The sequence below is a fragment of the Gopherus flavomarginatus genome, chromosome 4 (assembly GCF_025201925.1).
Source record: "Gopherus flavomarginatus isolate rGopFla2 chromosome 4, rGopFla2.mat.asm, whole genome shotgun sequence".
NCBI lineage: Eukaryota > Metazoa > Chordata > Testudines > Testudinidae > Gopherus > Gopherus flavomarginatus.
The window spans coordinates 134387431-134404257 of NC_066620.1; the positions used below are offsets into that span (position 1 = coordinate 134387431).

General features: G+C 42.3%; 1 protein-coding gene across 1 annotated transcript; it reads left to right on the forward strand.

The window, feature by feature from the left end:
* Positions 1–1242: 1242 nt before the first annotated feature.
* On the forward strand, positions 1243–12681 carry OSTM1 (osteoclastogenesis associated transmembrane protein 1). Its single transcript, XM_050951432.1, has 6 exons — positions 1243–1632; positions 5025–5136; positions 6951–7048; positions 10073–10231; positions 11344–11509; positions 11853–12681. Exons 1-6 carry the CDS (start codon positions 1258–1260, stop codon positions 11906–11908), a joined length of 966 nt encoding a protein of 321 aa, XP_050807389.1. The 5' UTR covers positions 1243–1257; the 3' UTR covers positions 11909–12681.
* Positions 12682–16827: the final 4146 nt, after the last annotated feature.

Below are 16827 nucleotides of genomic sequence, written 5' to 3' on the forward strand. Positions count from 1 at the left end.
CAGGCTCCATGCTTCTGTGGGAGATGGTGGGTAGCGACAAGTGCCATGTGGGTTTGTGTGATTTAAAAAAAACCATGAAAATTATAGCATATGGATGGCATTATGCAATGGAGAAAGGTGTATGATGGGCATGTGATCACTTGCTCCCAGTCACCCTTGCACAACTTGTTTCTAGCCCACAATGCACGCATTGTGAAAATTTGCCAAAAAGCAGTGTGCAGCACAGTGGCATGTGCAAGCTGCAAAGTATGCACGTGCACGAGCGATATACTAACTTTCGCAGCTTTATGCTGCCATAACCTGTGTGGACCAAAGTTTGTAGTGTAGACATGGCTTTTAAATGTTTTAGCTACATCAGTGGCTGGCCATTGATTACAGGAATAACAGCAAAATGCTAATGTGGCCAAGGCCTGTGTGTTTTAATCTGGTCCCTAGCACCAACATGGTAGGTGAGTGCCTCCCACCTATGCTTTAATAAAAAGAGAAATGACAATCTCTCTCTTTCTTCCTGCCTGTCCTAGAGGGGAAAGTTTGACTGGCTGATATGTAGCACTTACTGATGGAAAGTTATGCTGAAGAACAGAGCCACCCAGAGGATTCAGAGGGCCTAGGGTCTTCAGCAGCAGGGACCTGGCACTTCAGCAGCGGGTTCCAGGGCAGAAGGACCCCTCGCTGCCGAATTGCAGCCGAAGATCTGGAGCGGAAGAAGCTCCGGGGGCCCGGGCTCTGCGAGAGTTTTCCGGAGCCCCCAGAGCAAGTGAAGCTCCAGGGGCCCCCGAAAAACTCTCATGGGGGCCTGGAGCAAACTGTCCCAGCCGCCCCCCGCCCTCCCGGGGCCCTGCTGAAGAAGCAAGAGTCACATTCGTTGTGAAATAGGCCAGAGGGCTGTGATAATTATCTGCTGGGGCAGAGCGCCAGGCCTAGCAGCAGGTGTGTGTGTGTTCTCAACTTGATGTCAGGCACCTTTCCCTAGAGCCCCTTTTCCTCTGCGCTGGCCCCGCTCTCCAGGCCAGCAAGCCCTGCGCGCTTCTCCACCACCCAGAATAATCGCCCGCCCGGCGCAAGCCGGAACACAGCGCGTCCCACCCTGCCAGGCCACACCCCTTGCCCGCCAGCCCCGCCCTTCCACCCCGAGTCGAACCCCCACCAGCCAATAAGGCGGCGCGCCTGACCCAGCTCCGAACGCTGACATCTCGCCGGGCTCCACGTGACCCTGGTTCGCTTAATCGCTCCCAGGAGCCGCGGCTACTGGCTGCTATGGGCCTGGCCGCGCGCCTGGTGCTGCTGCCCGGCTTGCTGCTGGCCCTGAGCGCGGGGCAGGACCTAGGGTCCGGCCGCCGCCCCCCGCCGCAGAGCGGCCCGGAGGGGTGGGCGCTCGGGGGCGGGCGCCGGCTGCTGTCCCTGGAGCTGCTGGAGGAGGCCGAGGACCTGTCGCTGGCCCTGCTGGGGATGGGGCTCCCCGGGGAGCTGCAACCCGAGTGCCGGGAGCTCCTGGTGGGCTTCGCCAGCAGCAGCGTGAGGCTCACCGGCTGCCTGGTGCGGAGCGCCCGGCCCGTGCGCCTCTGCCAGAGCTGCTACCGCCACTTCCAGAGCGTCACGGAGCAGCTGAAGAACATCACCCGGGCCGTGGGGGTGCGTGCGGGGAAGGGATCTCCCAGGAGCGGCCTTCGTGTGTGTGTGTGTGTGGGGGGATCCTCTCACCCACAAGCTTCGCTGGGGTACGGCTTAGCCAAGCCCTAGCTGGAGGTGGTCTCCCCCAAGATGTTGGAGAGAGGCAGGGTGGGAGCAGTCCCTTGCCTTCTTCCTTAAGCCAGCTGGGAGAGTAGCTGGCTCCCTTGCCTTACCCCCAGAGATGCTGTTTGTGTCTGGCGCTGGCTAAGGACTGCACGTGGGGTGGGTGGATGGGGAAGCTGGGAAACATAACAGACTTACATGGAAAGCTAAGATCGTGGAAGTAATGGAGGGAGGGTAAAGGGTCCTCCTGGGTATCCCTTTGCAAATGATTCCCCAGCAGAAGAGGTGTCCAATGGATGCTCCCTCCCATTGGAGTGAGTGTTCCTGGCAGACTTATTAATGGAATCCTGTGTGGCTGAAAAGAGGAACTAGGGGTGTTGAGTAAAATGGAGGCACAGACCTTTTAGTGTTATCAGACTTGTATGCTATGCAGGGAAATAGCATTTGGAGCACTAACTTGTACTGTCTGATTACTCATTGATATAGACTGTTCTCTGGAAATGCCCAGTCTGCGGTATATGATTAATGACTTCAGGCCACATGCACACAATAAAATAGCAAAACAACATCCACTTCTTATTTGCCCTATCACATATTTAAAAAATATTTGATCCTTAAAAATCAGGGTGTTCTAGAATTTAGAGATTCGTAACTAGCTGGGCCATTGGCTTCTCACAAATGCCAAGAAGCTTTCTTAGAGATGAGTAATTGCTGCTTAAAGTGTTTTGCTCTTCTAAGCTTTTTGCCCATTGCTCTCCTCCTATGTTGGACTGAGTTCTTGTGCCTGAAGGGAGATGCCTGTTTCTTCTCTGTGCGCCATATTGTGGGGTTGGTATTGCTTGTTTGTGTCTTTCCTGACTGCAAATACTATTGCTTTCAGTATTAGGCTGTGTATTAAAGCTTCTCTTATTTTGATTTTGTACAAGAGATAGTATGTGCCCTTCCTTTCCCTTAGCATACTTAAAATTTACAATCTGATCTAGCTCCTAAACTCCATAATTCCACCAGACTCCGGTCTTCCCCTTACAAAAGGCCAAGGAAAAAGATGAGTGTTGCAGTATGTTTGGAAGGTAGTGGATCTGGGCTCTGAATGATGCTACTTGTGGCAGTATGGCATGAGCAAAGCAGTGTCTCTCAGGTACCCTGGACTCAAACCACTTTTTTGCTCTGAAAGTCATTACCTACGCCTAGAATTAATTCCACCTAGAAGTGCATATGCAACTGCAGCTTGGAGGAGCACTGTAAAGCCAATCCACAACATGGCAGCTTTAGCTTATCAAGTAGTCCTCTTGTGGTGTAGCCCAAGTAAAGTGCAGTAGTGTTATCTCAGGGTGCAAAGGCATGTAGCATGGTCTGCATCTGAAGCAAAAGGTCTTGCTTGCCAATGGAAAAATATCCAGTAGCAAACCTGACTTGTCAATAATGGCTGCACACCATCCATGGTGTTGATGTAATTTAGGCCAGTTCTTCCAGTTGCATTCCACATCTTACTAATGTTTGTCTTGTTTCTTAAAGCTGGAAATTGTTCATAACCAAAGGATGTTAATAGTCCTGCATCTTGCAAAGCATTCTTTAACTCCTATAGTGTATCAGCTTATACACATTTTACTCCCATCTCTGTAAATGCAGAGCTTAAAGGTGGGAAATCTAGTGACCAATACTGTCACTTTTATATGGGAATGCTCATTGTGGAGGGCCTCAAATGCCTTACAGATTATATACATACAACTCCACTAGGTTACTGTTCCCTAGCCATTAGTCAGTCAACCAGCTGCACAACTCTTCTGGGTAAAGGTGGGGTGCCAGCCGGATAAGCCCTAACTTTGACAGTACAGGTATACCAGCTAGGACCATGTTTTTATGTATCTGCAGATTATTTGAGGCTAATTGAATGTCATCTGAAAGATCTAAATGTAACAAACTGCATGGTACTCAGTTTCTCTCTTTAAGAAGGATTAAAGGAGTGAGGTGGCCCTGCTGAGATTTGAACCAGTGGCTGCAGTGAGTCAAAATATTTTAAACTTGATGTTTAGAACTTTAAGTCATCCCTTCCACCAGTTGTCATCAACTGATGTGGGAAGTCAGGGGAAAAAGCAGCCCAGTTTCATTCTGTGAATCTAGGTAACTTAGTTTTTGTTAGTATCAGTGATTTAAACCTTTTCCCCAAAGTTAAGTCTCCCATGGATTTGGAAGTTACTTTTAAGGAGCCCTCCTGGAAGGTGATAGGCCCCTGCTGTGTTTGTTTTTTCAGCATTTGCTAGGTCTTTTCTGCTTTTGTCCATAACCTAGAACGGTAGTTCTCAACCAGGGGCGTACACATCTCTGAGAATACATGGAGTTCTGCTGGGGTACATGAACTCATCTAGATATTTGCCTAGTTTTACAACAAGCTACATAAGAAGCGCCAGCGAAGTCAGTACAAACTAAAATTTCATAGAGACAATGACTTGTTTATACTGCTCTATATACTATACACTGACATGTCAGTACAATATTTATATTCCAATTTGTTTTATTTTTAATTATATGGCAAAAATGAGAAAGTAAGCAATTTTTCAGTACTAGTATGCTGACACACTTGTATTTTTATATGTCGGATTTTGTAAGCAAGTAGCTTTTAAGGGAGGTGAAACTTGAGGTACGCAAGACAAATCAGGCTCCTGAAAGGGGTACAGTAGTCTAGAAAAGTTGAGTCATTGGCCTAGTAGATGTGAGTGTGTCCATATGACATTTTCCTGTAGAAATTACCAGAAGTAGCAGTAATGGAAATTCCTGTGGTGTGAGTCCTAACGTGGAAGATTTGATGATCCTTAATCTTTTAACAAATCTTCCATTTTAACAGGGAAAAAATAGAATAAATAGGGAAATGGATCTCTCCGAAACTTTTTGTAGGGAACACCACATTTTAATAGAGACTCTTGTGTTTCATATCCCATGCCATTCATGGCCACTTAACATGTCTGTCAACTGCAACAATTGCTTCTCATAAACAACAACTTTATGACAGTATCTAAATCAACTTAGCAGCTGGGAAGCAGGAGCCAGAGTCTTATGTCCAGTTAGCTCTCCAGAGACCAAAGCTTGGGAGCCATGTTGGACTAGTTCTCGGCCTTTCTAGTCTCTGAAATTCTCACAATTCTGACAAGGGATGTAAAACTGGCTACACTACTCCCGATGGGTGAAACTGACATGCTTAAAATGGCAGACTTGAACTCTGTCACCAGTTATCTGAAATAGTTTCAGAGTTGTTTCCATATGAATTTATAATGCTGTGGGGTTTTTTCTTCCAGAATTCTTCTGAGAGCAACTGTGCAAAAAGCCTCTTGATGTCCGATAGGGTACAGCTAGTTGTGATCCTTTCACAGTTCTTTAACAGTACTTGGGAGAAGGCCAACTGTGCAAGTATGTGATTTGTTCTGTCCTTTTCATGCTACCGTTATGATTCAGATGACAGATTTAGCCTTGCCTTTAAAATTTCTCAATTGATCAGAACTGAACAGCATTGATAAGATTAAGTTATTTAAACTGACAGAAACAAAGAGCTCTTTATTGATACATCCTGGATAATTTATTGTACAGGGGACACTGTTCAAAGCTGACAGGTTAAAAAAATCAGTGTCGTTTTTTCCCCTTGCTTTTCTAAACACACTAGAATCACCATACAAATATTCACCTTGTGCTAAAAACATTTACCCCTCCAAAATCAGAGCTTCTTTACTTACCACCCGTTTTACTTTGTCTGAACAAACCATGCTGGAGATCTGCTACAGCTCTGCTGTATTTGTAGATCTCTTATTTTTCCCATGCCCTCGTTTTCCTACTTAAGTAGAAAATATAACTTGAACTGTTTATTAAAAAGCGAGATTCAGATTCTGATACCCTTACTCATGTTAAATAGCATTGTACTCACCCCACATCACACTGAGTGGCTACTAGTGATCAGACTCTGGCTCTGAAATTCTGTGGGCTGGTTCTGCCTCTTATTCTGGCTCTAACATATTGCATGTGGCTCCTTTATGGCCCTTAAATGCCACCACAGGAAACAGGAAAAATTCCCCTGGCAAAGGAGCTGTACCCCTACCAGGGGAGCATAGTTGCTGGAACTATGGGTGTGGGGGGTGCTGGACCCTGGCCTGAAATGGTTTCCATCATATACAGGGTTTACAGTTTGGTTCAGTGACTCTGAGCACCCCCACTATACAAATTGTTCCAGTACCCCTGCATGGGAGTGTGCCAGGGGTTGGAGGGGTGGCAATGTAGAGCTGAGTGCTGCAAAGGATTTTAGGCTGCTACAGAGTCCATAAATAGTTCCAGGGAGATTGGTGGCAACCAGTAACTTATGTTGGGAACTACTAGCCTCTGGAGCTAGCCAGAACCCAAAGTGTGTGAAGAAGAGGTAAACAACCTCCAACTGTCCTCTCATTCTCAGGCTCTGCCTTCTGTGCTGCATCTTTCAGGAGGGGAGCGCAGACTCTATCCCCTAATGCTTAAGATGTTCCCTCACTTCCATCCTTTAGGGAAGGTCACGTTTGGAGTCTGCCAACTTTCATAGTGCCCCTTTTAATGGAATTCTACGTAAAACTAGCAGTCCCCGTTTCCAACGGTCTAATGGGTCAGTAGAAAAAGTGGAGTAGATGGAAGGAAAGAAATACCTCCAGGGACTGGAGCAGTATCTGACAAGGAATGTTTTAGGAGCGCTCTGCAAGGCCGGTAAAATTGGCTTCCACTTCCTGAAAAAATTGGTGTATGTTTTGTGACTGCTTAGTGCATTTTTCAAAAGTATTTCCATTTTTTCATAAGCATAAAGATTCCTTCTATTTCCTAGCTGAAACAGCGGACAGCTACATATCTTACACTTATATTTTCAAACAGTGCACACTAAAAGCAGCATCTTGTGTTATCTGAAAGGATTTGAGCTCTCTCTGGGCTTTCTTCAAAATGGTCTTGATAACGGTCTTCATCTTTCAGTTAATTATGGCCAATTAATACTGAAATATATCCTAAATGAAGAGAGAAGCATGAGTGAGTTAGGACAGCAAATCTGAGACATCTGCATAACAACAACCAAATAGGAAAGGCAAATCTGACTGGATTGTTTTTATAATTGAGAGCTCTTGCTGTAAAACTTTAGGGCCACCAAGGGACTTGTTGGCTCTAGACATAGGTTAGAAATCAGGATATCTTGATTCATGTTTTGTTTTTTTTCTTTTTGACAGATTGTTTGAAGAACAACAGTGAAGGGCTATCAAATAGTACAATAGAGTTCCTGAACTTATTCAATACAACACTGACGTGCTTCGAACATAACTTCCAGGTATTTTTGCTGTGTATCTGAGGGTGGCACTGAGCTGCCTTCTTGTATAGTAAAATCTCTTATTTTCACAGAACAAACTGCCATGGATACATATTGAGCAACTGCAATTGGCAAATTCTTAAGCAGTTTAGGCAGTTAGAACAATTATCTATAAAATGCAGATGTTCACAATTGAGAGCACAAAATGCATTTTAATTGATGCTCACCTTGACTTTGTCTTATATGCAATTACAGTGCCATTTCATATTGGGATTTCTGGATTCACAATAGCTGATGATTATAAAGTAAGAGTCACGTAGTCTCTGGATACAGTAAGTCACTTTTCCTAGTTCCTTCTGGAGTTGTCACTACGTGACTTAGCCATGTGGCTCCTTGAATCATTATTTGGTTCTATTGTAGATTAGTCCAAAAGGGCCAGCTACCTGAAAATGCTTGTTAAGACTCATATCCATTACAATTAAACAATTAAAACTTTTGCAATTAAATACTCCTCTTTGTAAAATAAATGTGGCAGTTATCTCCCAAGAAAAAGTGCATCCAAAGAATTATGCATCAAAGTTTTGTAAATTATGCTAATTTAATCCTAAAACTAAATCAGATTATGCAAAAATATTAGTTGTTTCATTAAGCAGCTAATCAATAAAAACTGTCAAACGATAACATGCAAATTAAAGTTCTTGGTGCAGAATAAACATATGGATCTAGAAGAGGATCTGTGGTTACAATATGCTTTGCAGACCCCCTTTCTGGTGAGCTAGCTTTCCCTGCTTTTATGCTTACCAGGCAGCTTTTGCCCCCCACTGTGGTGGTTTCTGTGGCATTTTTTAACCTATGTATTGCCATGATCATATCCACAGAGTTCTGGAAATAAGACTTGTGCTTCTTTAGTTGGCTAGTTGGTTGTACGTGAGCATAACCATTGCCTGTGTTATTTCTGAGTGTCTTAGAATTTTGTATAAATCCAAGCAGGTTGTAAAGATTCACTTTGGCTCTGTCCTCGCCCCTCTTCAGACAGGTGGAGGTATGTGCTGTTTTTGTGGGGAAGCTGTGCCAAAGATGTATTTCGCATTTTCAGTCTGGAGGAGGTGTAGTCTGTGCTCATGCTTAACTGTTGTGGAAGGAACAGCTGCTGAGAAAGACCTGTCTCCCATTATTCTCACTGTTGATGGTTCCTGAGATTTGCAGCCTTTATAGTAGGTTTTGGCCAGGGGAAAGAGCTTGGGCCTGGTCAACGGAGCACTTTAAAGGCAAGACCTGGACCACAGACCCAATCTAGTAATTATTAGGTAGCCAGTGGGGTGTTTGCAGCATTGATGTGCTCTCATTGACCTGTGCTGGTCAGCAGATAACCTAGGAATGAAACTCCAGGCTATGGAGATCATCATTTCAAGGATTACTGTGGTCAAGTCTGTATCTGTTAGGATGGAGCATCATCTCCTGGCTAGCTGACAGTTTTCCTAAGAACTGTTGCTGTTTGAGTATTGAATATTGCTGAGACATTGAGGAGGACCATAACTAGAAGGCTCCTGTACAATCTTCACCATGGAGTCATCTTAGGGAGTTGGCTAAATCATGGAAATGTTGCCTTATTCCCTCCAACCTCACCATTATCTTGCCTGGGTTTAGCTTCGGAGAGTTGCCTTTCATCCAGGTGTTGATGACCTGATTTGCCAATAGTACAGCTACAGAAAGGGGCTTTCATGGTAGATGAAAAGGAGACTAACAGCTGGGTGTAATTTGCATTCTGCTGATATTTAAGGTGAAGGTGTCTTATAGTCTCTCCCAGAAGCTTCTTGTAAATAATTGAATAGGATGTGGGAGAAAGTGAAGCTGTGTGGAATTGGTCCCAGTGCTTCCTCACAGCCATCTCTGCACATCTCTAGGTCTCTGTGGTGAGCCCTCCACACGGTCAAGGGCTGAAGTGATCTAGAAAAATGTGTGGAGGTTGCCCATTTTCTGTGGCTAAGAGGAGATAATCTACTATTGTGACCATGACCATTGCTGAGCCATAGGTGTAAAACCCAACTGGGAAGGCTCTATGATGCTGACAAAGGTTGAGTGTAGTTGGTGATGATCCTTCACTAGCTTCCCAACTGCCTCATTCAGAAATGGGAAATTGGAGGTAGCCTGTGAAGTTGATCTTACAAGAGTTTGCTTTTTGAGTGCTGGATGAAATGTGGTGTTTTTAAAGTGGATAGTATCCAGGTCACTTCTGTAAACTCTGGCTATTGTGGGTTCTGTCATTGTGTCTCAGTGACTCGGCTTAAAAAATACAGAAGAATCTGGAGATCTTATAATTATCTTCCCCCACAACCCACTCACGTCATCAGAACTTTCAGGGAGGTGAAACTTACTACAGTAAAACTACGTGACTTTCCTGTGTTTTTCATCTGAAATCCACAAAGAATGAAATTCACAGTTAAGCAAACTTCCAGTGCATCTTCTAGTAGGAGGAGAGATGATCTTGTATTCTGTCAGCATAAGCTGAGATCTACAGTTACGTTGTATTTGGGTGCCCAAGTCCCTTAGCCTCTTTTGAAAATCCCACCAATGTTTTTAAGGGACTGTGTGTTAAAATATGATCTGGATTCTTGCTATTATTTACAATCTATGTAGTAAATGGGGGACAGGAACAGTAGCTATTGAAGCTCAAAATAATTAGGCCAAATTAAAATACTTATTCACTCCTCCTTCCTACCTGTGGCATATTTTTATAGACCAATGAAAAATAGCCAGTTGTGGGGGAGAAGCACCCCTGTGTTTCCAAGGCAAACTCGGTATTAACAATCTTTGTTTTGTTTTTATTCTAGACAGTCAGTTTAACAATGCATCTTTTTTGGGAAAAATAAGGTCAACTTTCAATTCACTGAGAGCTTTTTTTATTTCTATAAAGTGGGCCTAAATCCCAAAATTTCAGTCTAACATTTTAGGATGTTAATCTTGTAGATTTTGGTTCAAGTTCAGCTCTAGGTTTTTAAAGTTAATTTTGTATTGTTTAAAAATCTAAGTACGTGCTTATTTTAGGGGCAAGCAATCAATCTTGGACCAAGCAACCACACAGAAGTATGCAGAAACTGCAGTCGAACTTACAGCAATCTGAATGCCTTGTATAACAAAATGCAAAAAATGACTGGACAGGGATCAGAACACAGAACACACTTGTGTATTGATGTGGAAGATGCAGTAAGTGTACATATTTGCTTCTGGATCTAATTGCCGAGCTAACACCCAATGGGTAGATGGATATGAAGAGCAATCTTCAGTGGTCCCTTAGCAGTTTTCTCTTGGCAACGCCCTTGTCCTTTCAGCGGTGGAAGCTGCTTTCATGAGCAGTTTCTTTGGTGTCTTAGTGTCACACTGCACCCACTGCTTTGTGCTGTGACTTCTCACATTTCTCAAGTTAAGGAGGGTCAGGCTGGGTTCCAGTCAGTATGTGGAGATAAAACAGTTAAGGAACATTTAAATGTTTCAGGAAACAGTGTTGGTGACCCAGTAGGTTGCACTCTTCTCTCTGAGTTGGTACTGAACCAGGACCCCTGGGGTACTCCATGATGCTGCTGTTCATTTGGATGAGATGTAAAATAGAGTTCCTGACCACTGGGGATCATTAAAGACCTTGTGCCACTCCTGAAGAGGAAGGGGGCTAACCTTGATATCCTGACATATTTCAGCTTGGGCAGTTGGGACTTTATTCTTGTTTAGAGATTTTCATGAAGGGACGATACCACTCCCTATCTCAAACTGGGGTTTGGGAGCTGGGAATTCCCTTTAATTTTTGGCTTCTATCTAACACTCCTCAGCTAAGGTCTAGTTAATGCTTCCAGTTAGTTGCTTCCGAACTACAGCAGTTGCTTATTGGGCCAGTGAATATTAGGAAAGTTTTTAATGTATTTAGCTGTCTCTTAATGGGATTTTTAGCAACTGGAAAGAAAGAAAGTTTGTAGCATGTGATCGGCCAGCTTTCTATGAACCACCAGTGAGTGCTGTAAGAATCACAGTGTGGGAATCACTGCTCTAATAAATATATTGGGTGGAATCCTGTCTCCTTGGAAGTCAATGGGAGGTTTGCCATTGATTTCAGTAGGGCTAGGATTTTACCTGTGGTGTCTGGTTTTTTTGTTTTTTTTTTGTTTTGTTTTGTTTTTTTGAGGGGAGATATTTTAAATGGCTCTTATTCAAGTAGATATGGTTTAAAGGTAATTAGGGGGTTTTGCAATACTGAACTTTGCAATGTTCAGTAAAAGAGTAATACAAGCCAAGGAATGTGTTGCTCACCATGGTCTTTTTCCTTTTAGATGAACATTACACGAAGGCTTTGGAGTAGAACTTTCAACTGTTCCGTCCCGTGCAGTGATACGGTCCCAGTGATTGCAGTTTCTTCATTCATTCTCTTTTTACCAGTCATTTTTTACCTTAGTAGCTTCCTTCACTCAAAGCAGAAGAAACGTATACTTATTCTGCGTAAGTAATTTGTCAGAACTTTACTTACAGAATGGGGGAGCACAAGGAATCATCTTGGTCACTCTACTTGATCAACATACTTGGTATGGGATCAGGCAATTCTGCCACTGTGCCTGCAACAGTGAGTGGGAGCTGGCATTGGCTACTTGTCCTCTTGGGGTCTGCTTTTATCACTTCAAGAGCTGTAGGGGGTGGGGAAAGTAGGTCCTTAGTCATGTGTTTCTGTTGAAAAGGAAAACTGTGATGTTAACGGAACACTGTTCAATAGTACGTGCTCAGTTAAACTGAGCGAGTGGGAAACTGATGTTGGGAGTCTTTATTTTGATTTTTCTTTTCCTTCTAGCCAAGCGTATCCAATCAAATGCCAGTCTTGTGAACATCCAAGAAAAATACAGCTGAGCTGCAAAACAAAACCAGAAAACTGCAACTGGGTATATATTGGGTACAATTGTGGTGGAAGGGGACAGCACAAAAGGGGAGTTAATTATGGTTTAGTGTTGCTCTGTATCATTATACAAGTTAAAAAAAAATGCTGTCTGACTCCTAAACGGGTATATTAACAAACATGATAAGGCAGGGCTATGAGACACAGTGAGGGTTTATTAGAAAAATTTAGTTCTTTCCAGACTAGTGCTGAAGCTGGTTATTTTCTGATTCTTTTACTGCAGGTTTTTGTACCTTTCATCAACAGAGTATGAACTTTCCTGTATGTTTTTTCCTTTATTTAGTTTTCTATATTGACTCCATAAAAATCTAGTATGACAGTTGTGTTCATTTTCAGGCATATTAGTACAGTCTGAGACCTGATAACCTTTCTGATGTGGTTCTTATGAACTAGCAAAACTTAATATAATTTGTTTTGGTTTAATTCAGTAACAGAATTAGAACATTTCAAAGTAAAAATGCCATCTTACCACATTTGGGTAGACTTGTACTACAGATTAAAAAAATTAGCCTCCTTATGTAGCATCTCTTGATAGACACAGTCATGCTGCTTAGTTCATTTTAGTGGTCTTTATTAAAAAAAAAAGTGAGATGCAAGGAAAGTGGTAGATTTCTGGCAACAAATACAGCAGGTCTGCCAGTGCTAGACATTAATAGTAGCCAAATACTGTAGTTTTCAATGATTATTTCAGAAAATGTTCCATATTAGCACGTATTTGGGCACTTGCACACTTTGCTTTTCAAATGGTTAGAGGCTTATTTTTAGGTATGATGCATAGCTGTATGTATAGTCAGATGTGTCTTTGTGTTTGTCCCTTATTTCACTCGTTTAATCTCCTTTTTATTTATATATATAGAGAGAGACAGAGAGAGAGAGAATATTTTAAAATGGTAACCTGAGGTAAAAGTCACTGGAGATGCTGAATTGTGCTTGGTGTAGAACTTCCTCTGGTTTAAGATATAAATGGGTTTATGTGAAAAAGATATTTTAGTAGTGAGTAGGGCACTGATGTTCTATAACTCTAGAACTGGCATAAAGTGAATATGCTATGCCCGGATCTCTGACTTTCTGTATCCAAATTTGCAATCAATACTTTCTAGAAATTTTACTGAGAATGAGGTCCATTTTTAGTAGATTAAAATAAACTCAAACTCTGTAGGAAGTTGTAGAGCTGAAGCAAAAGGTCACATCATTGTTACTAAAGTTAATGGGACTGTAGAAAGGACACCATTCTAAAGATGTGTTAATACAGGATATCCAGGCTGGTAAATCCTAGGCCTACATTTTTCTGAATTTTTTATTATAGTAAAATGAAGAAAATTCGGTGTGGTTGTAATGAGGTTTGGAGGCTTCACTCTGATATTCAGTCCATCTCATTTTACAACTTTAAGACTAAAGGGACACATCAACTGGGAAATCACTTTTTTTGAAAATGTTATGCCTATGATTATTATACAACTGAAAAGGTAGCCGTTTGTTTCTTTCTTTTACCTTGTCTTTTGACAGCACTTTTGTGTTTAGTTAGTTTCACTGTTTTGTCTCCACAGCCAATTAGTCACTTTTTTCCCTTGCCCAAACAAACATCAGCAGGGGAGCAAAATAATCTTAAAGCACTTTAAAACAACAATAATTTATTATTTAAAGAATTAAGGCATACTGTCATTTAAAAAGAAAACCAAGTTAATAGTGTCTCAGTATTAAGTAACATGATGTGTTAGCATTTGGCTGATATCCATACAACTGCTTCCTGGTATTTTGTGAGTAGGAAGTATTATCTCCCTCTGTTAATCACATGAATCGCCTTGAATGGTTGATTTTGTGTTGAAAGCCTAAATAAGGTTGGATTTCTTGTCTGAGGAAATATATTTTTGACACTTTGGTCTGCTATAGATAAGGTGTCAATATTAGAAGAATATATTTATGTTGCTTATCACATGGTTATCTTAGGACAGAGGGGAAGATTGACGTTGTTTTAAATGACTCTATCTATTGTGCTCAAATTTCAGCTTACTGGGCCTTATTCAACTGCTGTCCTAATAGCATTCCTTTGATTAGAGGCATCATATGATTGAGGGCTGTTCAAAGCAATCTTTCATTCATGCTGATAAAACCAGTTTGTATGTGCAGAGTTACAGAATAGCTTTCATACCGTAAGCAGTGGCTTTTTGAGCACAATTCATATTAAGTAGGTCTGAAAGTCATTACTCTTGGATATGGTGGTTAAGCACTTTATTTAAAAAAAAAAAAAAAGCAGCTTTTGTTTTATTTTTTTCCTGGCTGCTAAGCCAAATGAAAGTACTCGTGATTGTTTTTAAAGAAGCCGCAAAGTTTACGCTCTAGAAATAATTTATATCCTACATCTTCTCAAATGTCACTTTTTTTCCTTTTTGTTTCCTTGTAATGCTAGTTTTCTTTACATATTTTTAAGTGTACAGTATCTTTCATATAAAATGCATTGGGTCTTGTTAATATTCTGATGTTTCTATAAATGCTTACAGCCTCCTGTCCCTAAAGGAAGTGTGGTGGTGCATAAAACATGCAGGGGGAAAAAAGCTAACTTTATTTGGCTGGTAACTTTTAACCGTTTTTTGCCACTTTTATGACTGTATATAAGATACAATTAAAAAAATCTTTCTTTGAAGTACCAGTTGTTTGTAGTTTTGGTGCAAACAAATGTTTTTATCCTTGGGTAGCATTATCTATGATTGGATTAGAAAACCTGTATACAGTGAAAATGAACAAATATTGTATTGAATAAACCTGTTGTGTATAGAATTGACTGCGCTTGATTGTCCCATTTTCAGTGCTGAGATGCTTCGCCAGTGCTGTTTTTAATGAGTGGCGGGGAAAGGATGGGGCAGGACAGCCCAAGAAATAAAATTTATCAGTTTACTACACTTACCTATTATGGACTTGTGTTTGAAGCACATGGTTACTATAGAAACCTAATGCAGGTAAATAGATAATAAATGCAACTTCACAGTGTCGACATTCATTGTTAGTGCTTTGTTCTAGACCTGCAGCCAGTTATTCTACTTTGTTATATAACTTATGACTGTGGTTAGCTCTACTCTGACCAAGAGGGTGGGCTTCCTTAGAGTCTGGGTGAAGTCTGTAGAATGACTCTGTTGGCTGCAAAGGGCTTTGAGTCAGGCCCTTGTTTCATGAGGAAAAAGGGGATACTGGGAAAAGTTGATCTATTTGCTATTGGAGGGCTTCTGGGATGACTGATATACATGTGGAAACTTCTTAGTTTTTAAGCTTTAATTGAAGGGGCAGGGTGTGGAAACCTTACCAGTCATGTCCCTTCCCCTCTTTGCCCTTTGTGCCCTCTCTTCTCCCCCCACCTCAGTATTCTAGTGAAATGCAAACACAAATAGTCCTCTTCCCGCACCCCCTTCTCCTTTTTATATTATAAAGTGTTTTGTTTTATTTATTTATTTATTTATTTTTACATCTTCCTTTGTGGGTCCTCTCAAGTTAATTACTACAGGTTTACAAATATAGGGTCTTGCTGCTGGTGGAGACAAGGAGTGGGAGTGAACATGAACAGTGATTTGTTTTATTTTGTCAGGATTTCTTTTGGCACGATAGGCCCGTAATGCAGCAGTTAAGCTACTCCTGTTTAACAAGGTTTATAATTGGCATTTCTATTTCAGATCAAGAGCCCTGAAACCTCCAGCACAACAGGGATTTCAAAGCAACCATTTCATGTTGAGGCTCTGAGTTTTTTTTAAAAAACAAACAAAATATATACAGCAACTCCTCATTTAACGTCCTCCTACTTAACGTTTCGAAATTACGTCGCTGCCCTGTTAGGGAACATACTCGTTTAAAGTTGTGCAATGCTCCATTGTAAAGTCACTCAAAACAACACTACAAGGGAGCATTGCACAAGTTCCTCTTTGCTGCCACTGCCTCCTCCCTCCCAGCGCTTCCCCTGCTGCCAAACAGCTGTTTGGCAGTGCTTAGGACTTTCTGGGAGGGAGGGAGGGAGCGGGGAAGCTGCTGTCCTCCTCCCCTCCCCTGGCAGGCAGGGCTACCTGGAATGCAGGGGCTGCAAGGCCCTGGCCTGCAGCTCTAAAGCCCCTTTCAGACTGCGGCCCTGCAAGCATGGGCCAGAGGACTCAGGAGGAGCAGGGGCAGCTGTGCAGCCAGCAGCTAGAGAGAAGTGGCGCTTTCCCTTTCAAAGCATCGCTTTGCTCCGACTGGCTTTGAAGGGGGAAGCGCCACTGGCTACGCAGCTGCCCCTGCTTCTCCATGGGCCGGAGGACTCAGGAGGAGCAAGGGCAGTCGCACAGCCAGCGGCTGGAGAGAAGCGGCACTTTCCCCAATAATATACTTGAACTGGAGCATACTTTCAAGGGGACTGTTGTACCTCTGTGTGGTTTCAGAAGCAATTTGAAGTCATTTGCCCATAATCTTATAATCATGTTACAGGTGTGTGTATATAAATGGGAGTTTATAATCTTAGATTTTTTGATCCTGCCACTTTTAAATCACTGTGTTCCCCTTGCCCCCAAGTGATCTCAACCACCTGGTAATGGGCACCTGACTGCCCATGTATCTTGGCCTGGGGTACTCTGTCAAAGGATCATCTTAATCTGCTTCTGCCTTTTGCCACCAATCAGTTTTGGTTTGTGTGTTTGTTTTTTTTTTTTGCACTGAGCACTGATCTCTCTGGCTGTCCCAGTAAGGTCTCAAATTCCAAAATCTTTAAACTTTGTTTAGGAAACTGAGTACATCTAAAGTAAATGGCATACAATCATACCGTGTCTATACTAAGGTCTGGATAACTATTGCTAGATAGGGTAAAATCTTGCTGTTACTATGAATTTAACCAGGAGTAAAATGTGTATATTCTCAGAGCTCG